At 46.1% G+C, this 25038-nt stretch overlaps 1 protein-coding gene across 2 annotated transcripts in view; it reads right to left on the reverse strand.

Moving 5' to 3' along the window:
• GPR137B (G protein-coupled receptor 137B) overlaps window positions 1-25038 on the reverse strand; it is a 45417-nt gene that overhangs the window by 9023 nt on the left and 11356 nt on the right. Inside the window, exons 2-6 of one of the 2 annotated variants that reach the window (XR_003137184.3) lie at window positions 16621-16670; window positions 11241-11463; window positions 9039-9188; window positions 6882-7010; window positions 1852-1926 (exon numbers count right to left, since the gene is read on the reverse strand). Coding sequence is in view for 1 of the 2 variants with exons in the window: in XM_025448431.3 (XP_025304216.1) it covers window positions 6882-7010; window positions 9039-9188; window positions 11241-11463; window positions 16621-16670 (552 nt within the window). In the remaining variant the exon portion in view is untranslated. The remainder of the gene's footprint in view (window positions 1-1851; window positions 1927-6881; window positions 7011-9038; window positions 9189-11240; window positions 11464-16620; window positions 16671-25038) is intronic. The other variant, XM_025448431.3, reaches the window with a different exon arrangement.

The raw sequence follows: 25038 nt of genomic DNA on the forward strand, positions 1-25038 counted from the left end.
GATGCCTTAAAATTTATTATTTGTAGCAGTTCAAGAATGTCTATACAAAAGAATAAAGTTGGATCCTAACCTCACACACCTACAAAAAGTTACTCAAAATGTATCAGAGACCTAAATGTAAGAGTAAAATCTGTGAAATTTGTAGAAGAACAATACAGGGACAGATTGTGACCCAGGATTTGCAAAGCATTCTCAAATATGATACCAAAAGCATGAGCAACAAAAGAAAACATAAAATTCATCAAAATTAAAAACTTTGAAAGATACCATCAAGAAAGTGAAAAAGCAGCCAAAATATGGGAGAAAATATTTGCAAAAATCACTTATCTGACAGGGGACTCAGATCTAAAACATATAAAGAATTCTTTAAAAAATGACTCAATTAAAAAATAGGCAAAATATCTAGACACACATTTATCCAAGGAACAGATACAAGTCACCAATAAGCACATGAAAAGATGCTGGACATCATTAGTGATTGGGGCAAAAGGCACACTGAGGTACCATTTCACACCCATCCAGGATCTCTAGAGTCAAACATCAATAACAAGTGCTGGGGAAGATGTGGAGGAGCCAGATAGAACCCTCCTGCTCTACTAGGACTAGCCAGTGTAAGATGGCATACCCACTGTGAAAATTCCAACAGTCTGGCAGATTGCTTTTTAAAGTACAACCTTGACTTCCAGGAAGATGGCAGAGGAGGAGGACCCAAAGCTCACCTCATCAGACTGATACAACTGGATAACACACCAGTGTAAATAGCAGAAAACTTCCCAAAGACTGGTGGAACAAACTCCACAACTAAACGTAGAGAAGAGGACACATCAGTGAGGGTAGGAAGAGGGAGATGTGGTTGGGAGCTAAATTGCTGTGGCCATCTGCAGCTGGGAAGGAACCATGGATACAGAGAGGGGAGATACACACCCCTCACACCTGGGAGCCTGCAGGGAATGAATCACCAAAACATGTGGCTCTAAAAACTAGAGGGGCCAAATTTCCTGAGATCTTACAACCAGCTAGAACTTAAAGCCTGGAACTTTAAAAATCAGCAGGCTCAGTTCCAGGAGAGGCTGAAGGGAGAGGAAAGTGTGTCTCTTAAAGAGAGAGCCCAACAAACAGCCTGCAGAGATGCAGCCTGGAAGGACAGTGTGAAAGGTGCCTGGACCATATGAAAGGGAGAGTGATTTACTAATCTCAGAGCCTATACCAGAGGGACAAATTGCACTGGAAGACTCCTCCAGGAACAAAGGAGCTGGCAGGCACCACTTCCCCATCCGGTCCCCCAGCATAACCAGGACTGGTGCCAGCAAGTCATTATATAACTTGCTTACATCGCCCCCTGCCCCCTGTGGCCAGGCCTCTCTCAGTCCTGGTGCTGCAGGGCACCTCCCCAGAAAGCCTTTGCAAACCCAACCTAGGGTGGGGTGTCCCTACTATGTGTTTTGCAGGGCCTCAGTCCTGGTGGCAGCAGTGAGCCACCCTGTGTGGAGGATGCTCGCACCATGTTAAAACTGCATGCCCTGCCTGCACATTGCAGAGGGACTCTGGCCAGCCCAGTCTCCTAAAGGCTGTGTGTCACATGTGGAACAGGGCTGGCATGCATAACCTCCAGGCACCACACATCCCCCTCACACACTTTGTGGGGCAGTGCCCGCTGGCCTGGGTCTTGGCAGCAGAGGAACAACCCCAGTGCTCTGTAAAAGGACCAGTGCCACCTTGTGCAAAGTGCACACCCCAACTCCTACTTTCAGAAGCAGGAGAGGTAGCTGACTTTCCCCACAGCATTCGCAGTACATTCATTCAAATCACCTGAGGTGCTTCTTATTTTAAATATGGCTTCCCGGAACCTACCCTGGAGGTTCTGATCTGGATCTAGAACATGGCCTCGGAATCAGTACTGACACTCACTCAGGACCCTTGGGACTCCTGTGTGGATGGCAGAGAGTCACGTTAGAATGCAGTTACATCTGGGCTGTAGTGCTGCCTAGTGTAGAGACTTATTTCTACGGACTGAATTACGGACACAAATGGTAAAGAACTCCTCATCTAAGTGTGATCATAGTTTCTATCTCAGAGGCTGAGTGTAAAGATTAAAGAACAGAATATATTTAAAGTGTTTAAATATAACAGTAAAAGCAGTTTAAAGCAGTGCCTACCTCATATAAGCACTATACAACACTTGGCTAATTTTACCAAATTCTGAACATACAGATGGCATTAAATCTGCTAGTCTTGCCTATGGCTAATTTACGAACACTAGTGCTTCACCAAGCCAAACCTGACACCCACATTACCTGCTAACGAGAGCTCCTTCATGAGTAGAAAAAATGTTTTTCTATTTAGTATTATACGTCCTTCATACTGAAGTCACTTCCTCGTAGTATATTAGGAGAAAATATTGTTCAGGGCATAAAGAATCATTTTAATTCATTACTATGCTACCGTAGATGAGTGCCTATCATCAGTGTGGCCCCTGAGATCTTTTCAGGAATCTGAAAGGTCACAATTATTTTCATAATTAGTGTTTTAAGATGTTATTTGCCTTTTCCATGGTCTCGATGGTGGCACTCATGGTGCAAAAGCCTTGGTAAAAACGCTACTGAAAAAACACCACTGATCTGGCCTGTATCAAAGCAGTGACAACAACCTCCTAGCAGCCACTGTATTCACCACCACTGCACGATCAGTTAAAACAGTTTCATGTAAGATGGTCTTTGACAGGGGCACCTGGGTGGTGCAGTCAGTTATGCATCTGATTCTTGGTTTTGGCTCAGGTCCTGATCTCAGGGTCATGAGATCAAGCCCTGGGTTGGGCATCATGCTCAGTGCAGAGTCTGCTTGAGATTCTCTTTCTCCCTCTACTCTAGCTCACCACCTACTTGTGCTCTCTCTCTCAAAAATAAATCTTTTTAAAAATTTTATGAAGCAGTATGTTATTAGTTTTATTAAATCTCAATCCTTGAGCCTATCTTTTTAATATGTGACAAAATGGAAAGTATGCTTCTGGCACGTGAGCTGCAAGATAGCTCTTTCCAAGAAAAGACCCTGTACAGCTACTTGAGTAGCTACCTTTTTTCATGCAACTTCACAACTCAGACAAACCATGCTTTTTCAGACATGAGTGTTTGGCAGACATTGTTTTGAAAGTAAATGAAGTGGGCTGATAATTAAAAAACAAAACAAAACAAACAAACAAAAAACAAGTGGATGGTATTTATCAGTGATCAAATTTGAGCTTTTAAGCAAACTTGTGTTCCCCACCATGAGCTTGATGGCATCCCAATACTTAAAATATTTTCCTGAAATGATCAGTGGTGATATTTAATGAGTCAATTTTAATATCTGGAAGATCTGAGTTATCTCAGTAAACCAATATCTTTCCAAGTGACCAAAGCATGATATAAAAAACCATGCATGGGTAAAAGATCCATTCAAAGTCCAAGATTAATGGATGTTAGTGTATAACACAATCTGTAAAGTTTATTGGTATGGTTTTAGATTCCAGTGTAGCTAACTTTTAAGAAACCACAACTTGTTCACTTTTGATGCATATCAAAGAAAAATATCCACAATTATGTTAAAAGCTATTAAATTACTCCACTTTACTACAACTACATATCTCTAAGGTGGATTTTCTTTACATGCTCAACCAAAACAATGTGTCATAACAGACTGAATGCAGAAGCAGATAGAATCCAGCTGTCTTCTGTTAAACCAGACATTTAAAAAATCAAAAAGTTTTAAAACCATGCTACTCTTCCATTTTGTTTTAGAAAATACTCTTTTTCAGAAAAAACTTTTATGGTAACATGTAATGGGTTTATTAGATATAGTGAATTAATGTTTTTTAAAAATGTCACACACACAGCCCTCTCCAAACAAGAGCTTTTGGGGGTCCTCAATAATTTATCAGTGTAGCCCCAAAGAGCCAAAACAATCTTGATAAAGAAGAACAAAGCTGAAGGCATCGTGCTCCCTGATTTCAAGCTCTATTACAAAGCTACAGTAATCCAAACAGTATGTTATTGACATAAAAAAAAGACATGCAGATCAACAGAGCAGAACAGAGCCCAGAAAGAAACTCACACTTACATGGTCACGTACTTTATGACAAAGCAGCCACAAATACATAATGGGGGAAAGAACAGTCTTTTCAATAAACGGTGTTGAGAAAACTGGACAGCCACATAGAAAAGAATGAAATTGGACCACACACAAAAATTAACTACAAATGGGTTAAATACTTGAATGTAAGAACTGAAACCATAAAACTCCTGAGAGCAAACACAGGTGGGAAGCCCCCTGATGTCAGTCCTGGCGATGATAATTTGGATTGAACACCAAAAATAAAGGCAACAAAAACAAAAATAAGCAGAACTACATCAAATGAAAAAGCTTCCACACAGCAAAAGAAACCATAAACAAAACGAAAAGGCAACCAACTAAATAGGAGATGTTAGAAATCATACATCTGATAAGGGGTCAATATCCAAAACATATGAATATATAATTCAACAGCAAAAAAAAACAATCCAATTAAAAAAATAGGCAAAGGACTTGAAAGACATTTTCCCAAAGACCTACAGATGGCCAACAGGTACCTGAAAAGATGCTCATCATCACTCATCATCAGGGAAATGCAAATCAAAACTATAATGAGCTACCACCTCACACCTATCAGAATAGCTAGACTCAACTTGTGTGGAATCTAAAAGCAAACAGAAAAGTCTCCAACATGGATACAGAGGAGATGTGTGGTTGCCTGAGGTGGAGGATGGGGGGTGGGCAAAATGGGTGGAAGGGGTCAAAGGGTGTGGAATCTGAAAATAACAAAACAAACAAAACAAATAAGCAGACCCTTAAATTCAGGGAACTGATGGTGGCCAGAGAAGAGGTGGGTGCGGGGATGGGAAAAATAGGTGAAGGGGATTAAGAGGTATGAGCCTCTAAAATGAGTAAGTCCTGAGGATGTCATGTACAGCATGGTGGCATGGTGACTATGGTTAATAACAGTGTACTGCATATTTGAGAGTAGTTAGGAGAGTGGAAAGTTCTCATCATGAGAAAAAAAAATATGGTAACTGTGTAGTGATGGATGTCAGCTGGACTTATTAGGATCATTTTGCAGTATACACAGATATCAAATCACTATGTTATACACCTGACACTAATAAGTCAATTACAGCTCGGTAAAAAAAAATTAACCAATGTAAAGTGTCCTGAGACCAAAAAGGTTAAGAACCACGGCTCTAGATCATACTCTACACCGCAGATGTATTCAAGCACAATAACCGAGTAATCCATCTGCACGGAGTGTGTCAGGGATGCCATGTTTCCCCAGATAATGAGATCCAAGAGTACACATTAGACATTATTCTGTACTCATTAGTAAAATAGTACTTTCAACACTATTGCATTAGCCTTTCTCTGGTTAAATTCGGAAATCTCTCTCCCTCAGACTGCCTTGGGTCCGAAGGCCCTGAAACTCAAGCTGATGAAAAGGTACAGTGGAGCCTGGGGAAAGCCCCCTAGAGCCCAGGGCTCACTATACCACAGTCAAGCAAGGTACCCAGAAAACTCCAGGGAAGGAAGGAAAACCAGGCAACTGGACTCATGGCCTAGAATCCACTGCCTACCTGTCCCGTTTCTTAGCCAGCACACCAGAAGTGTTTAGGATCTGACTTTACAGACGCCACCAGCTGTTCCCAAAGTAAGCAAAGGTCAGATGAAATGCAGTCCCACGGTCCTGCAGCTAAAGATAATGGAAGGGGAGGAAACAGATCTCGAGGTCTAGAAAATGCTGCCCACCACCTTCTCTGCAAGGGCTCCAGTCAGGCTGTGCTGCTCCACCTGCCCCAGGCCAGGCTCGGTTTTTTGTTTTTTGTTTTTTTCCCCCCGTTTCTGGCTCATCAGTGACTATCCAGAAATGATTAAGAAAAAACAAACAAACAAACAAGGTAGGGGCACCTGGGTGGCTCAGTTGGTTAAATGGCCAACTCTTGCTTTCAGCTCAGGTCATGATCTCAGGGTCATGAGTTCGAGCCCCGAGTTCAGCTCCACACTCAGTGAGGAATCTGTCTGAGATTCTCTCTCCTTCTGCCTCTCCCTGCTGCTAGCATTCTCTCTCTCAAATAAATAAATCTTTTTTTTTTTAAAGGAAAGAAAAAGAAACAGGATAAAACACAACAGGTTAGTTATTGTATCTGTGCTTTCTTTACCACCCACCCACACTCGGCTCACATTGGCCAAAAACCATTCACTACACTACTTTTGCTGTGGGTTTCCTAGATCAGTGACTCAAAATTCTACCACTTGTTAGTGTAGCTGGAATAATTTAGGGAGCAAAAGCTCCCAGGAGTTTCCTCATACTCATAGGTTGTATATTTTCTGTCCTGTTCTTATAAAGACATTTATACAAACCTGGCTGAGCAGAAACAGGACTGACCCAGGGGAGCAGGAGTAGCATCCCTCAACGATGTTTTCATTTCTACATCACCAAGTTCCCAACTCACCGTCCAGCATCACATGGGGGTGAACAACTCAAGCACCATTTTCTATTTCCCTTTGCTAAAATAAAAGCTCATATATTTAGTTCACCTCAAGCCAAACCTCAGATACTGGTAAGACTGCTGTTGCATTAGGAAAAATAATTAATCACTATCTCCAAGCCTTGAGATGCAAATTTCATTTCTTCTATAAAAGCTGAAAAACACATTTCCCTCAAAAAGAATTAAGGGAAAAGACCATCTCAAACAGACCAGGGAACACATCACAGCAGGATGGAAGGGGCACGCTACTGAAACCTAAGAACAAAACCCACTTGCATGTTTCATGATTAGAAGCAGGTGATATTTTCCACAAATATAAGACAGTTTACTTACAAGGTCCTTTGCAGGGGTCCTAACTCGGAAGAAGTAAACGACCAAGGTGGTAGGTAAGAGCTCCCACACAAATAGGACCACGCCAAACACCACATAGCCAGCATCGCCCAGCTCATTCTTCAGATCCGCCTGTCGAGAAGCGAGGGAAGGGCATGGAGTCACCACACAGGGGGTGGAGGAAAGAAGCTGGATTTGCTCCGTCCTAACATGAACAGAGACTAATTCTAATACAGTATAATTCGTTTCCCCTACAACATGCATGTTGAAACCAGGTGGTACTAGTGGTCAGGACCTCCGGTTGAGAGTTAGCCCAAACACACAGCAAAGATAATTATCTTTAAAACAGTCAAAGACAGAAACTGCCCACCTCTGATGTTTTATGACTTTACCCTCCAAAATCTTCCTTATATCCAAGTTAAATCTCTTGAATTTAAATTGATTTTCTTCCTTTCAGACAAACGAATAAGGAGATGCTAGGTCACCCCCTCCAAATTTTTGAGAGCAGCATTTAACTGTGACCTTCTGTCTCACCTTTGGGATAAACATATCAATTTTAAACTTCTCTTCATATTAACCATATCCTGTTCTTTACCCGTTAGAGCTTATTACAGGCTAGCTTGTCTGGAAAAGGTCCAGGATGTGTGTCTGGACCAGTGAGATGGCCAAATGGGCCCCCCCATAGTCTGTCCACCCTGCTGCAGGACAGGGTGGGCGAGTGAGGAGCGTGCACAGTTGCATCTGGGCAACTCTCCCACAAAGGCCAGCATTTCCAACCAAGTACACCAAATCCAAGCCATGAAGGGCCCATCACCTAAACCGAATCCTACTGCATCGTGTTTGAAGTACAGTAGCCAAAGCTGACCAGGCTGCCATAGGAAGCTGTCTCTCCAGCCCTGCACATCGTGTTCCATCTCTAACTCATCTCAGTAGTACACTACTCTTCCTTCTACATAATAACATGCCCCTCATGACTATCTGTTAGGTTTGGTCCTAGATTATTTTGGTTGTAATAACAGATCTAGATCCTCATAAATAAGTACTCCCCTAAAGACAATAGAATTTTTAAAACTGTTCTATTTTAAGTTTGTTATCATTATAAGCCCTCAACTGAAAAAAAAACCTGAAATCCTTATTTTGTTAAAACTTAATCTCTACTGTGTAATGGGTGTGGAGTTTCAGTTTGGGAAGATGAACAGGTTCTGGAACAGTGGTGATGGTTGCCCATTGAGGGGAACATGCTGAACACCAGTGAATTGTATACCCGAAAGTAGTTACGACAGTAAGTTTTAGGAATATTTTACTACAATTAAATCCTTTTGTGTCTTATGAATAAGTCTCTATTGTTTATAAATTTTTATATCTTTGCTTTTCTCAAAATAAGCCACACCTTCAAGCAATGTATCGCCCCAATTTTTCCCATCCTGTACATGTGGGATCGGTCTGGGTGGTGGTGGTTGGCTTAATCCTTCCTAATTCTGATAATTTCCTCTTCTGAATTTCACCTTAACCTCATATGTTTATTGGCATCATTCAATGTCTTCTTCTGGAGTCTTAACCTGGTCCAGGGTTTGAGCACTGTTGGGATTTTAGAAGTGCATTTGTATATAACTGAACACGTCACTACCTTTGTTCATTGCTTTATAATTTATAATTCATGAATTTCTAGAATATTTTAAATGGGAGAGAATATTATAGGGAGACCTCGGGTAAAATGAACTTTTACCAACACCTTCAAATTCCAAGTCATTTCTGTCTAGATTTCCTCAAATGCTGTTGATTTACATGCTCCATTAAAAAAAAGTCATAATTTCACATATTTTCTGAAACCTATGATCTATTTTACCTTGGCAAACTTCACCCTTTAATAAAACCATCTTACATTTATATGGAAGTACTTAAAAGCCCCAGAAATTAGAAATATGTGTGTGTGTGTGTGCCTGTGTGCATGTGTGCACACATATGGGCTAGTTTTCTCAGAAGACGTGAGCTGGCACCAGGTAGGTAGTACGATCACATTTTACAGATGAGGATGCAGGTACCACACAGGTCATCCAGCAATTTAGCAGCAGAAGCAAGGAGCTTATACCTCTCTGCCACATGGGATCCTGTGAAGCAAAGAGTCGCCATTCAGGTGACACCTCACTGGCACCCACTGACCTGATCTGATACATTGTACCAGTCATAATCGAAGGAATGGACATTCTTGCTCTGAGAAAATGACAGGATGAACAGGTTGTAGCAGGCTCGGGAGGTATAAAGCAGGATGACGGTCACACCAATGGCAGTCACTTGACACACAGAGGAGCCCTGGAAAAGACAGAGCCACGAGGGTTGCACCCATTCCAGGCCCAAGACACCAGCCTCCTCCCAGAACCCAGCCTGTGTTCAGACCTAGTAAACCCTTCGATCTCAGAGGCACACGCTGCAGTGTCCACTGGCCTCTGCCAATACCTTCTACCCTCAGACGTGAAACCCACAGCCCCTTCTAAAATTTCAAATTTTCCTCAATAGATGCTTCAAAATCTGGGAGTTGATTTGGAGATGCTTTAAAATATGGGTCATTGGCCTAAAGCCTAGGTTTCTAAGAATGAGGAAGTCAGATGGCTTATGCTGTTCAATTTCCAAGATGACCTCCTGACTTATGAGCCCACTGCCCAGTCCTCGGCCCAGGGACAACCCATCTCAACAGGATGGTGGCTGGGAGAGCGATGTCCCACTGATGGCGGCTCTGGCTGGGGGGCGTGGGTGGAGGTGGGGAGGAGTTCTTCCTCAAATTCCAGAAAATTCTGGGCTGGAAACACTGGAATCCCAGTATCACTCCAGACTTGGAATTACACGGAAATTGGTGATCTGTCCCCCAATTGATGAAGCTAACAATTTACAGTCAGTTAAAGGGCCCCTACCTACAAATATGCTGGTAATGTAACCAAAAAATGGAAACTGATTTTTGAGATTTGCATTCGGAAGTCACTAATTAAGATATTTCATTTTGCTAGTAGAAGTTTATTAGCTTGTTTGCCACAGGGGTGATCTAAATGGTAATTTGACAATCTGGAATGTAACCCTTCCAATATAAAAACCACAATTCTGTTTGTGAAAGCCTTGGCTAGCCCTTACGCGGGAGACAATATAAACAACAAAGTCGAGGCAAAATCAAGTCTCACATCTGTCCAGACTGATGCCTGAGAAAACTGCCCCTGCTGTACCCAAGTCTCCGGGGACCCTGCCAGAGGTCAGCCAGATCCCAGAGGCCTGCAGAGGGCTCTGTGTTCCTGAAGTCAGAGGCCCAGATTTTAGCCAACTGGTCAGTCCTGAAGACATGATATTGTGGGAGACAGAGCAGCCTCAGTGTCTTCAGATGAAGACTGATGACAGCCAGGTGGGCGGCACGGCAAAGAAGGCAGGCCCAGGCGAGGGGGTCTGCCGCAGGACCCAGTCCCCGTAGGCTGGAAGCCGCGGAGCTACAGGACCAGCGCAATCCCTGCACCCGTGAGAGCCCCGAGGTCCCCAGAGGTGAAGGGCCAGGGGCAGGTCCGCTCCCAGCCTCCACATGTCACCACGCTCCTCAGGGAAGGGAGACTGGGATCAGGCTGAGCAGAGGCACCTGGGCACCACAGCCCCAGGGCGCGTCCCTGCCCCGCTCCAGAACCCTGGGGAGAGGAGGGAGAAAGCGCAGATTCCAGGGCGTGCAGCACGGCAGCAAGCCACGCTTCCCCTCCATCACGTCTGCCTCTGTCTCTGGCCGATCAGCACAAGAGGGACCTGGTCCCCGACTCCCAGGGGCAGTGTCCACACTGGAGCGTGTGCTACCATGGGCGCGTCAGTCAGTGTCGGGGTGAGCCTGGGGCCAGACCACTGAGTCCCACACCTGGCTCCCCGTCAACAGGCCGCGTAGGGCAACCAGGGCAAGCTGCTGAGCCCTGCCTCGGTCTCCCGGGCTGTGAAGTGGGGCTGATACCTATTCCCAGAGACCTGTGAGGACTCCGTCAGCTTATGCGTGTAGAACGCCAATCTCATAAAAGTGCCTGGAACACAGGGGACACTAGGTGTGTGATTCTACTAATGTCATCAGCACAAGCAATCCCCAGACTCCTTTGAAACGTTGGTTAAACAGTGTATCTATAACCCAGAGATTTGCATCTCTGCCAGTAATTCTGCACACTCCAGTACGCTCCGAGTCACCTCGAATGGAACTGCTCTCGCATACCAAGTTCAACGAGCTCGCAGCTCTGCGTTCGGACAACCACAGGATGGCTAATCATTGGTGGGAGGTCGGGTGTGAAAGGTATTTGCTGAGCTCTGCTGGCCACCAGGGAACGACTTTTAGAGTAGTGAAGGGATCTCGACCCCATTTCCTACCTTTGACTCCAAGTAAATGTTGGCTAAGGACATCTTGGAGATTTTGTAGAGGCAGATGGAGAGAGAGACGGCACACAGCACAAAGAGTGTGTCATTAATGGCCACACGCACGGAGACAATGGCCTTCCTCTCCCAATTTCCTGTCTTCACCAGCACTGCACAGGTTAAATTCACCAACAGGAAAACGAGGCTGATGAAGAGTGAGGCCAGGTAGAGGGGTAACCTGGAAAGGACCAGAGGGAAATGTCAGGCACTGTGCCCTATCTGCCGGCTGCGTGTTCTGGATCAATCTAGAAGCAAAATGCGGTCTTTTTTGTTTAAGTGCCAAAGTTAACAAACACCTAAGAGGCCAGATTTGGGAGGCAGCTGGTCCTGGATTCAAATCACAGACCGGCTACACGAGGTGTCCTGAGGAAGGCACCCTCTGAGCCTCGCTGTTCCTGTGTCTGGGAGGTTTGTGCAGATCGGTCACAGCACCTGCCCAAGGCTGGACGGATGCATTTTCTACGTGTAGGTTCTTGGAGCCACAATTTCCTCAGTGCCTGGTGTGAGGTCCACAGCGAGACTTCTCAAATTTGCTAAAACCAAAGTCGGCAGCTTCCCACTTCTCTTCAGGACCGTCCGTACTGTTCGCTTCCTTCAATAAAAATGCAAATAGGGAACAGACTCGCTTGGCTCAGAAACAGACTGGGTCTAAGTTGAGTGTGTGAATCCAGAAGATGAAAACTCGCAATGGAAAGCAATTCTGAAGCCACAGAGTGTCTTCAAAAGCTGTAACAGACCAGGACACAGAATCCCGGATGACAGTCCCGACTCTGGACATCGTGCCACTGACAGGACCCATGGAGGGGGGCAGAGGGAGAGGAATGGGAGAGGGCGCAGAGAGAGAAGGAGAACGTGTAAGTGAAGGGTGAGGAAGCCTAGAAGTCAACACCCACCACGGGGCACCCATGACAGCTGGTACGATGTGGCTCCCTGGCTCCCCTGCCATCTTGCATTTTCACACAATAGCAATCGAGCCTCCATCGCACCCTCTTTCCTTCCCCCATCTGCCCAGCGTGACCCAGAGACACACGGAGCCAAGACATCAGGCCAGTCTCTCAGCCACTCTGGGCTGCATGTCCTTTCTATAAAAGAGAGATGACTCCCGTTCTGCCTCAAAGAGCTCTGTGAGAATCCAGTGGGTCCTGTGCCTTCCTATCTTGTTACTCCTCTGTCCTCACCCCCAGGGAGACTTCCCTTTTGTCAACAGCAACTTCTAGAAGGTTTTCGCCTCATCCTGTCATTCCTTCCTCCACAGGTACTCCTCTGCTGACCCCACATTCCCCCAGGCCCCCATGACCTACTCCCAAACTCAGAGATGTCCACTCTTGACCACCATCTTTCCCCACCTTCCTAGAGCTCCCTACACTGGCCTCATGTTCCTCCCTCTAAGCCTGCCCCAGAATAGCCCCTGGTTCCTTTTCCTCAAAGTGATAACATCCTTGGCTCTCTCCTTTACCCCCTGGTTCCTGGGAAATGCATTCACTCTAACAGCTTACATTAGTCTCTCTAAGACTAAGTTCATGAAGCGCATTTAGAGCCACTGGCCCATCCTCCATCCAGACTCACGTTCCAAACAGCCTGCCCCTGAGGCCCTGTCACCTCAAACCATGCCCATGCCTAACTCCCAGTGTTCCTCCCCCATCATTCCTCTCAGTTTTCCTATTTCTGTGAAAGGCCTCACAACTTTTTTTGAAGATTCCTAAACTGTAAAGTTCTTCTTTGACCACACCCCCAATTTAATCAGTTGTCAAGCTCAACAGATTCTTGATTTCTGCTCCCCTAACTATGGGCCCACTTTCCCATCCTCACCAACCACACAACCCCATGCTTCTGCCAGAACCAATGTGATGGTGTCCAGATTGACCCCCACCCTTCGCCCCACCCTTGCACCCTCCAATCCCCTGTACTTCCAATCACTCTGTGGAGCCAGGCCAATCAATAGGCACTCCACATGCAAATTAAGCTAGTCTGTATGCTGGCCTGATGCTCATCCAGGTGTCCCCACCTCCCCGTCTTTTCACAAGCTGATCTTTCTGCCTAAAACTTCCCTGTCCTACAATTTCTATCCAATCCTGCTCTGCGAGCCTCTAGGACCATATGCTAAACAGAATTCAGCCTAGTATTATCTTTTATTTTTCTTAAGATTTTATTTATTTGAAAGAGAGAGAGTGCGTGTGTACATGAGCAGGGGGATGGGCAGAGGGAGCCCGACTAGGGGCTCAATCGTAGGACACTGGGATCATGACCTGAGCTGAGCTGGCTGGTATTACCTTAAAGAAATACACTGTGTTGTGAGACTTGGTCAAAGTATCCGCAACAAACCACATAGTCAAAGTACTCGCCCAACATTAAGGTCAAAGTCAGAAAGCAAAATCATAAATGTGGCAAAACAACTCCATCCTGGGAAATGTATATGAAAACCTACAACGGAAACCGTGTTTCCTTCAAATTGGAGGGGCTTTCTGTGGGGAAGGAGAGGGGAGTCCACTAAATTCGGTTTCTTTCTTTCCACATGTCTGTATTTACAAACTTCCAATCTTCTATTTTATAATTTTTTTTCTAATGAGCTTATATAACTTTTAGAGTGGAAAAAAATACCTTGCAAAATTCAACATTTCCCCCTGGGCCTGCAGTTCTGGAAGAAAGGGAGAGATCTGGAGGTGTGGAGAGAGCACGGGGTGGGGGGCACAACAGATATAATCACAAGGGTGTGTTTCCATGGCAACACTGTTTTGCGCCCTGCCCCAGAATTACTTCTTCTCAACTCAAGCCACAGAGTCAAGATAAATAGTCTATCACGAGATAAAAAAGACCAAAGGAAAAGGAAAGCAGCAGGACCCTGCATCTGGGAAGATGACTTTGCTTGTGAGCACAGAGGGATGGGCGCCTAGCTGGGCTGCAAGCTCAGAGATGAGTCTCTAAAGGCAGCTGCCCACGTGGGTCTGGGACATAGGTGCCTGGCTTGAGGGCTGCCAGCTAATTCAGCGCGAAACAACTCTGCTACCTCCTACAGTGAGGGGGTAGTATTGATAGCCTGTAAAGCATTGTTTAAATGTCTCTTCTGAGATCTTAGATTCCTTACAGAATGGGAAAGGCAAAGCCCGGTTCCTTAGGTTTTTCACTTACCCAAAAACTCAAAGATGGAGGGAAACAGTTAAAAAGGCTTAAAATCAAAGTATTCTTAGGCACCCCCATGTCTGGCGTTCACACTTCCCAAGCCAAAGATTGAAAAATAGAGGCCAAGAAAGAGGAAAACTGAATCACATGGGCACCAACTCCAGCAAAGCTGAGAGCTAGCTGACGTGTCAGGGAGAGAGAGGACTTCAGTGAAAAATGAAGTGGTTCTTGGTTGTGCTGAATGTAAATCATCTTCAAAAACACTGAGTGGCTACAGGAGTAGCTTCTAGTAGTGAGAAGTTTTAACCAGTTCTAAACTAGTGGCTGGTGTTTCATTTCAAATGAGTTGTGGTTCAATTAGGAAAACCAATCTATTCAAAAGCCAACATATCAAAGCATCCCAAGGGATAAATCATGGCCTGAAATATCTGCAGTGGCATCTGGCTTCGGAGAAGTGGGGAGCTGAACAGAGAATACAGAAGATGTGCCTAAATACGAATAACTCTGAGGATTTCTTTTTTATTACGTCAGAGTTAACAGGCTTCTCCCATTGAAACTTCACTCTCCTGGCTTCAAGAAACTCTTGTATCTTCTCCACCCCGAATATCTCATCCAACTGAACTTCTCCTGGTTTTCTGCCTTCATATCTCCAAATCTGCTCCCATAAAAAGCAGCCTATCCTGCTGTCTGCACTTTAGTTCAATGATCAAGTACTGACCCCCCCCTCCCCCCCCCACACACACTCTCATCTAATAGACTCCATCCCTCAAGGACTCAGAGGTTGGAAACTTTTGGAACAGCCTTCCTTTCTAACCAATGCTTTCATATTTCATTTCTAGAAGGTATCTCATTACCCCTGCCTCAACCAACCACTCTCAAAATAAGACTACTCCATGATTCAATCAAAATATTCTTCCTCCTCCTCAGTCTTCACCCATTCTTGGCTCCTCAGTCCCCCTGGTTGATCTACATTTCTAGTCAAGAGGATGGAGGCAGAGATTATGGGAGCAGAGGAAAAGCCAGATAAGGGAGGGGATCACGCACTTGGAGCTGCTCCTTTAAGCAGTTCTCTTTAGGACCAACATTTTTTCTTGGTGGACCCTGAAGTCCCAATTGAGTAGTCTGGTAGAAATATATACCAAAAAGTAGTGAGCAAAGACATCAAGATCTGGTAAAAACAAAACAAAACAAAAAAAACAAACATGGCACCATGAGTCTTATGACTCGTCTCTTGGCCAGAGAACTGTCATACTACTTTCTGAATTTGTTTCCTTGGATATAAAATGGAGATTAAAATGTACATTTTCATGATCTTAAAAGTTCTTATCACAAGAAACAACAATTTTTGTAACTGTGTATGGTAAGGGATGTTAACTAGAGTTTCTGAGGTGATCATTTTGCAATACACACGAGTATCAAATCATTCTGTGGGATACCTGAAACTAATATAATCTATATTAGATTATATGACTTATATATCAATTACATCTCAATAAAAATACACTTTCAAAATTTTAAATAAGAAGTACTTATAAATTTAAAATTATATATTTAAATAAAATATAATATGCATACATTTTTACATATTTTTTAAGTAACAAAAGAATTAAACTTTCATTTTGATTCAAGAAGATAAATGGCCAAAATCGCCTTTCCAGAAATGTCTGCCCATGGCAGTGGAGCTCTCCTGGGCAAGGGACACCAGAACACTGTGCACCTGCCTCATGTCTGCTAACTGCCTTGTCTCCCTTCTGACCCTTGGCCCTCTGACCAGGTCTGAGCATTCTTCAAGCTGCTGGTTCTTTGCTATTGGGAGTGCTGGGGTCACAGACCTCTCCAAAAATTTGGGGAAATCTACGAACCCTCTTCATAGGAAAAACATGCATATCTACCTCTTCATATACCTTGGCATGTGATTTAAGGCATTCTCTTCCATATTATGAGCCTCTCTTTTTAGCCCAGCACTGACTGACTTCTTCCATAAAATTCCTGTGACTCTCACAGAACACAGCAGCCCAAGGCGGAGACCGCCCGTGCTCCCGAACATCCGCTACTCTGCCTGATGCTGTGAGTTTCTGTGTTGTTTAGGGCATCTTTACAGAGTGTTTGCTTCTTGCAGACACAGACTATATTTCTCCCTCAGGGTGCATAACTGAGTCCTAAATAGTCAGAAATATATTTGCTGAATGAAGATGGAAATCCCCCTCAGGGTACTTACCGGTATTTGAGTAATTCTGGAGAATATTTTGACTTGGCTTTGAAAATCACCTGAAATGACAGAACAACATGGTGGGTTGGAGATACGGTAAACAGACCCCAGCAAACCAGTGACATCACTTGGAACTCTTCTTTCCCTTTCTACCCAGCTTCCAGGGCAATTTCTGAAACTGAAATGGTTGCTTTGTTACAATGTTTGTTAAGCTAAAGATTTTTTTAAAACCATCCACACAATTTCAAAAGATATTTTTTAAATGATGAAAATGGTTAAAAAAGGGAGGGGGGAGCGGGGAGTAAAAGTATTACTGGTCTGCTACTGCCAAATATTTCTCTTATAAGATTCCTATTTGAACTCATATTTCCCATAGAGATAAACCGTCCACTCTCACCCTTTATTAGAATTTTCACAGGCACCAAACTCATGTTGTTTGAATGTAAATGTCCACCTACCCAGGCCTCAAATTTTGAGCATGCTTTCAATGTCTCAGGGCCATAGAAGTATCAAACGACCATTATCTATAGGAGAAATGTTGTGTGTTGGGATTTCTCTATATCTTTTGTGTCCTGCACAATTGCTAATGTGTCCACCCAGGGTGCAGGGTCCGGCCTGGCAAAGGCTCTCAGAAGGTAAGGAGGAGACAGAAGAGGAAGAGGAGGAAGAAAAGGAGGAGGAGAGAGAGGAGGAGGAGGAGAGAGGAGGAGACGGAGAGAGAAGAGGAGGTGAGAGAAGAAGAGGTAAGAGAAGGCAAGGAGGAGAGAGAAGAAGAGGTCAGAGAAGGCACATGGCAATTCATGCTCCAGCTCCAGCTATGACATGGCCGCTGTCCCCTGTGTGTGTATGGGGGCTTCTGAGGCAAGCGCAGGTGGACCACAAAAAATTAAAAACAGAACTACTCAACAATCCAGTAATTGCACTATTGGTTATTTACCAAAATAACACAAAAACACTAATTTGAAGGGATATGTGCCCCACTGTGTTTATAGCAGCATTATCTACAATAGCCAAACCACGGAGGCAGCCCAAGTGGCCACTGATAGATGGATAAAGAAGATGTGGTATATACACCATGGAATATTACTCAGCCATGAAAAAGAATGAGATCTTGCCATTTGTGACAACATAGATGGACCTACAGAGTATAATGCTGAGTGAAATCAGCCAGAGAAAGACAAATACCATGTGATTTCACATAGATGTGGAATCTGAAAATAACAAAACAAACAAAACAAATAAGCAGACCCTTAAATTCAGGGAACTGATGGTGGCCAGAGAAGAGGTGGGTGCGGGGATGGGAAAAATAGGGTGAAGGGGATTAAGAGGTATGAGCTCCCTGTTTTAAAATAAGTTAGTGACAGAGATGAAATGTACAGCATAGGGAAGATAGTCAATATTGAAATAACATTGTATGGTGACAGACGGTGTCCACACTCATCATGGTGAGCACTGAGTAATACGTAGACTTGTCCAATCACTATGTTGTACACCTGAAACTAATATAACATTGTGTGTCCACTGTACTTCAATTAAAAGGAAAAAAAAAAAGAATCACACAGGAAGCTTGCAAAGATGCAAACCCCACCACCTTCGGAGAGGCCAACCCTGTGGGTGTTGGGAGGGGCCCAGGGAGAGGCCAACCCTGTGGGTCTTAGGAGGGGTCCAGAGAGAGGCCCTCCATGTTTATAAGTTCCCCAGCCCAAGTGATTCTGATTCAGCTAGTCCAAGGACCACCTCTTGAGAAATACTGCTACTCTTGAATAGTTCTGCAATCATTAATTTAAAACACGATTACAATAGTGAGACGACATAGTCAGGCCATGGTGCAAAGAACAAAGATTAGGGCATGATCAAGGTCCACGGGCAGCCCCCCAGACACACACATCCCTGCCCTCTCTCCAATCTCCAGTACCATGCCGCCAATGGAACAGACTCTGTATCTGGGGGAGGGGGAAGCACAATGTTCCCACAGACTTTACAGTAAGCAAATCTACCAATACCGCCCCCACCCCCATCTTTAAAACACGTTTTCAGAGCTTCACAGGCAAGCATTCTAAACTTATAAGCGATTTTGTTTCTTTTTTTTTTAAGATTTTATTTGTTTATTCATGAGAGACACAGAGAGAGACAGAGACAGAGAGAGAGAAGCAGAGACACAGGCAGAGGGAGAAGCAGGCTCCATGTGGGAGCCCCACGTGGGACTCGATCCCGGGTCTCCAGGATCAGGCCCTGGGCCGATGGCAGGTGCTAAACCACTGAGCCACCCAGGGATCCCCGTGATTTTGTTTCTGACATGAGTTTTGTATCTGTCCTAAATCATTTTTGGAAGGAGGTAGGAAGTAGGGGTTTACATCACAAATAAAATATCTGCTAATAACACAAGTAGGTGACACAAAGGCACTGCCCTGATTCTAAAGGGGTCCTGAGTCCAGCATTATCTGACAAGGCTCCCCTGGGATTTTTGCAAATCACATCAGCTTTGGTGTTTCTCTGCAGCCCATAAGGAGAAATGTTACAAAACAACCTCTCTTACAAATAAGGAACAGATTAATACAGGACTCCAAAGTTTTGCTACAAAATTTGGCTGATTCATGCAACATATAACGATGGTCTCAGGAAAATGCTCCTTAAATAGTACTTGGATATCTCGCTTTTAATAATTATTATTTTAATAATATTTAATAATTCTGAATTAATTAAAAATTCACAGATATCAAAATGCAGAGAAGAAACTACAGTATTTTTTTAAGGTGCTTGACCTTGTCGGTACGCAAGTATTTTTAATATTGTGCCACACTTAGTGGGGCTTGGTCAGTGGCAGGTTTCAGGTCAAGTGACTCAGTTCACTCATACACACCAGGTTTATCCCAGTGCTCGTAGACACAGCCCGAGAGCACTCCATTTGATAGCATCCCCCAGATGGCACACAACTAAATGGTTGTATCCTGTGGGCTCAGCTCTGTGTAAAGTGCTGCCAGAACTGAAAGAAAAATATGAGCAGTCCTGCCTTCAATGGGCCTATAGCTGGAGAGGAGAGGCCCAGAGGGGACAAGATGGGATGCAGACCAAAAAGGCTCCAGCCACAGCGTGCCCAAGCTCAGGAGCAGACATGCAAGCTCCACATGGGCACCTCCTCATGGTGGGCACCTTGGCTTCCTCTGCTCCCTGGCCCAGCACTGCCCCCTCTGGCACTTACAGCTCCTGCTGGTCTTCAGATGGCAGGAAGGAGGAGTTTGGGTGGATCGGCATCAAGGTCATGGCAAATCAGGCTCTCTGCTGGCTCCCACCATCAGCCAGCACTGGGTCTTCGGGCTGGAATGTGCAGAATGAAATACCCAGCCAAGAGCTGAGCAAGGAGAGAAACACAGCCCACCTACTCACCTTCTTTATAGACCGAACAAGAGACACATCCTGACTTCCCACAGGGCCTTGGCCTCTCTAGCTCTATCTGCCCACGCTCTACTGGGAGTGCGCTGAACAGAGTCAGGTGTGGGAGGACAGCCTCCAAGGCCAGCCTGGACCCAGAACCCTCTTCCTGGGACATGGTGAAGGATGGGGTTCCCAGCCATGACCGCCAAGTATTTGGTCTAGTTATTCAAGCCTTATAAGCAATCGCATACTTTGCCCCTACAGTTCCACTTCTACAAATTTATTCCAAGGCAAGGCTTCTCAAGGTGTTCTACAGAATTGAAACTAATAAATGTTACCAGAAATAAGTGTCATGTGATCAAGCAAATTTAGAAGCTGCAAGGCTAAATGGTTTTTCCCTGCAGGAATTTCCTAGTCTACAAAAGACTAATACGTGCTGTAAATCTTCAAGCAAAACATACAGCATGTGCAATTTCCCAAACTTATCTGGCTGCTTATGGTCTTCTGAGTGTTCTGGGGAACACAGTTTCGGAAATGCTGCCCTACATACTAAGCATGAGTGGACACTGTTCACCACAGTAATTACAACACAACAAACAAGAAGTGAGGTCACTTTAAAACAGGGACAGGGACTTAAACAGGAACACCAGCCAGGCAGCACACCAAGCCTGAGGAACCCAGGGGTGAGGTGTCCCACACCAAGAGGGCCCCGGGGCCCCACCCATAGAATTCAGACACCCCACCCCACCCCATCCCCCAGCCTGGAGGGAAAAGGCATCACCAGGGAAAGGCAAAATCTGATGGTAAGTAAATCACTGGATCCTCTTAAACTAAAAGCCAAGGTGATAACCACATCAAAATATCAAAATATAAGCCTTGACCATGGTTTGCAAAAACTTGATCCACTGCTGAAAATTTGTGACAAATCTAGGTCTTAAATGCAATTGGATCTATTCAAGCTGTGCTGAGAAAATCTTCCTCTGGCACACAGATGTTCCCAGAGAGTTTACAGTAAGCAAATCTACCAACACCCCCTACCCCCCGCCTTTAAAACACGTTTTCAGATCTTCACAGGCAAGCATTCTGAACTTACAAGCGACCAAGGAACTTACAGATTCAAGTTCCTTGAAGTTGTATTTAGGGGCACCTGGGTGGCTCAGTTGGTTAAGTGTCTGCCTTCAGCTCAGGTCAGGATCCCGGGGTCCTGGGATCGATCCCCACATCGGACTCCCTGCTTCTCCCTCTGCCACTCCCCCTGCTTGTGCTCTCTCTGTGTCAAATAAATAAATAAAATCTTTAAAAAAAGAAAAAAAGTTGTGTTTAAATTCTTGGCATTTTAAACTGCAATATATACATTCTGTCATTGTATACACCCATACCCGCACGCACACAAATACACACACACATGCACGTGTGCACAGACATGTATAAGTATATACATATGTATATATTTTTTACAATTTTTGTCTCCTTTAATTAAAGTGTATAAACAACTGGATCATGTTTCCAGCAAAATAAATCCACCCCCTCCCAAATCTGTGCTTCAAGAGACGTCATTAAAGGTTGATTAGTGCTCAGAACTGGAGCTAAATGTCCTGGGTAGCCCCTGCTTTCTGGCCTGCCGGAGATCCCTTATCTGGCTGTCCATCTCCTACAGTCTGCACTGGCTCCCACTGACCTCAGCAGGAACTCAGCTGGGAGGAGGAGACCTCTCCTGAGGGGGAGGCAGACAAAGAGTGATTACCCTTTCCTATTCTACAGGGCTCCTGACAGCATGGGCCTGCCTCCTCGGTACAAAGCCAGACCTGTAAAATCAGAGACCGTGTGAATAGCTAAGGAAAATCTGAGGCCAGACAAAAATTCATATCATTCCTACGTTCACAATGAAGATGTTCACACAGGCCAACAATTTGGTGCGCTGAATCTGGACTCGGGAACTATAAAAATGGGAAAAGCTGGTCTCTGACCTTAAGACACAACCAGACACAGACATGCCAGCGGCATGAGGAGAGCAGAGGTGTGGAGAGGTGTGAGGTGATCGGAGGAGGTGTGCGTAGGTGTGGGGAGATGCGGACAGGTGTGAGGGGGTATCGATGGGTATTAGGGGGTGTAGACAGGTGTGAGGGGGTGTGGCTAGGTGTGAGGGAATATAGACAGGTGTGAGGGGGGTATAGATGGGCGTGAGGAGGTGTAAGGAGGTTTTGGGAGGTGGGAAAGGGTGTGGAGAAGTATGAGGAGGTGTGATGGGTATCTGAGGTGGTGGACAAGTATGAGGAGGTGTGGACAGGTGTGAGGAGATATGACAGGGTGTTAGGGAAGCACAGAGAAGTATGAGGAGGCGTGAAGGGGCACGGGAGGTGTAGAGAGGTGTGAGGGCGTGCCAGGAGGTGTGATGAGGCATGAGGGGGCGAGGGGGATGTGGGGAGGTGTGAGGGAACACGAGGAGGCACGATATGGCATGGGGAGGCGAGCAAAGGCACAAGGAGTCATGAAGTGAGAGATGTGAGGAGAGGAGGCTGCCAATGGGGGACCTCAGCCCCAGGCGAGGCCAGAGGCAAGTCTGAGGCAGGTCAGGCCTGAGCAGGCTCCCAGCACAGCCAGAAGCGCAGGAGGTGCTGGGTGGAGGTACCACAGTCAGCAAGCGGCTGCTCTCCCAGAGGAGGCCTGGGTGCGGGCAGGCCCGGGATGGGCACTGCAGGCGGAGGGCACCTGTGGGAAATGGAAGAGGGCGGCTGGCCGGGCGCGGGGGGGGCGGGGGGAGCTTGGTTTTAAGACCGGGAGACCTAGAGGTAAGGAGAAGAGGCCTGTGCCCCAGACTGACAGAGGGAAGGAGCAGCTGGACAGCAGGGGTGTGGATGGTGCCCCCAGAGGGAGGCAGACGGTGGAAAAACTGAGGCAGGAAGGAGGGCCCAAGAGGGGGTCACAGGGGGCAGGGGGAGGTGGCCCAGGGGACCATGAGGTCAGCCTGGAACCCTGTCCTGAAGGGAGAGTCCCAGCTGCTTCTTGGGGAAACAGAAGGGCGAAAGAAGGAGTGAGGCCTCTCCCTGCCACCCCTTCGGCGTCTTCGCAGTTGGGGAGAACACCAGGGTTTTCCGGAGTCGCCGTGGCCTTGAGCGCTGCGGCTGGGCGCTGCCGTCGGGCCTCCCCAGCATTCCCGCCCCTGAGGCCTGCTCTAGGGGTCCTTTCCGCCGCCAGAGCGGCCGCCTCGGGAAGAAAGGCAGGCGATTTCCCAAGTCGTTGGGCTGGAGGATGTCGCTGTGGGGGACCCTGGGTCCTTGGATTCCGATTTAAGACCCAGTTCCAGGAAGGTGTGAGGTAAAGCTGGAAGCTGCCCCAGGTTGACCCCCCTGAGGCTGCAGCAGAATGTGGGCACCCCCCCCCCGACCCGCGGGCCTGCCCAGGGTCCCCTCAGTAACCCCAGGCCCCTGGCGTCACCTTTCAGATGACGCAGGAGGGCCTGCAGATGACGCCGTTGCTGGGACAGAAGCAGAAAGGCCTAGAGCGGCTGCTGACCTCGGCCTTCCTCCCCTCGTAAATTCTAGTGGCTGACCGCATCACCAAGCGTGTCCTGCCCTTTGAGCTCCTGCCTGCTGCCTGTGTTTCCTCCTGCTGACTCAAGCTGGCATTTGCTGCCTCAGGGTCCTTTTTCCTAATGTCATGTTGGCTGCTTCTGGCAGAAACGTCCCATGCTGTTCTCTGTGGATATGACAGTGTCCGCTGCGCATTCAGCGCCACAAAGTAAGCTCTCCGTTCCCGCAGGCGGGGTTGGTGGCGACTCAATGGGCTACTGCGCTCCCAGACTTGCACTTGACCCGGAGTCGCTGCATGTACCATCCTGCCTTGTAAACCCCACACCGAACAGACCTGGGTCTTGGGGCTGCGCTTCCTGGAAACGAGCACGCAGAGAGGACAGCCCCTGGCCGCCCCGCCCGCAGGCTCCCTGGCCCGCACCCCGGCTGGGCGCACCTGACCCCTGTGCCCGGACGGGTGGGCTGAGGCCCCGGGGAGGCCCTCCCGGGAGCTAAGCAGGTCTGAGGCTGCGCACACAAGCAGGTGGAAGTCAAAGAAAACCAGTAGGTCTGTGTTGCTCACATGCGCACTCTCTTTAGATGCATATAAGCAAATTCACTTGAAAAAGTAACCGATTTCTGGAAGGCTTACACTTCATTATAAAGTATGTGTCACATATACCCAAAGAAATTACCTCACCAAGGCTCACGTACCCACCACGCGGTCCGACCTGTAATTGCCATGTTTGCTCCAGTCCTGTTTTATTTTTAACACATAAAAAAGATATCAGTGAAGCTGCCCCAGGCATCTGTGTCTCCAGTTCTAATCCCTCCCTCCTCTGCAGAGGTGACCACTTCCTGAATCTAGCCTTCCCGTACCCAGGACGCCTTGTACTTTAACTGTGTGTGCGTGCATTCCCAAATAAAACACAGCGTCTCAATATGCCTTACAATAATACATACGTAGTACTGTCTTGTGTGGTTTTTCACTTCATCTGAACAGTATGAATACCATCCACACCCTTGTGCAACTTGTTTGTTCACCCATCATGACTTGTTTGCAACATCTCAAGGTTGAAACATGCATTCTCACTAAGGCCCAGCGTCCCACTGTCAACAGGATGAGAGGAAGTGTCACAGCTGAGTGTCCATCCCTGGCACAAAAGCACAAAAAGATGGCTAAGAGTGTGGACTCAAGCTCGCTCACCTGGACTTGAATCCTGGCTGCACCAATCATCAGCTGTGTAATTCTGGAAAAGTTACCTAACCTCTCTGTGCCTCAAGGGCCTCATTAACCACAGTACCCACCTGGTCAGTTCTGTGAGGATCAGGTGAATGAACACACACCTGGCACTTAGACAAACATGTGTCACTGCACTGACACTCTGTAAGTGTTGATGCGTTTGCTCCCCCTGTTGCCATTATCAGCCCTTGTATATGTTCTCAAACCATGACTCTAAATGCACCACTACTAAACTGTGACCACAGAGGCCTTCTTGACCATAAAAGGAACTTTCATATTCAGAAAGGTTAGGAACAATGACAC

This window comes from Canis lupus, chromosome 4 (assembly GCF_003254725.2).
Source record: "Canis lupus dingo isolate Sandy chromosome 4, ASM325472v2, whole genome shotgun sequence".
NCBI classification, from domain to species: Eukaryota; Metazoa; Chordata; class Mammalia; order Carnivora; family Canidae; genus Canis; species Canis lupus.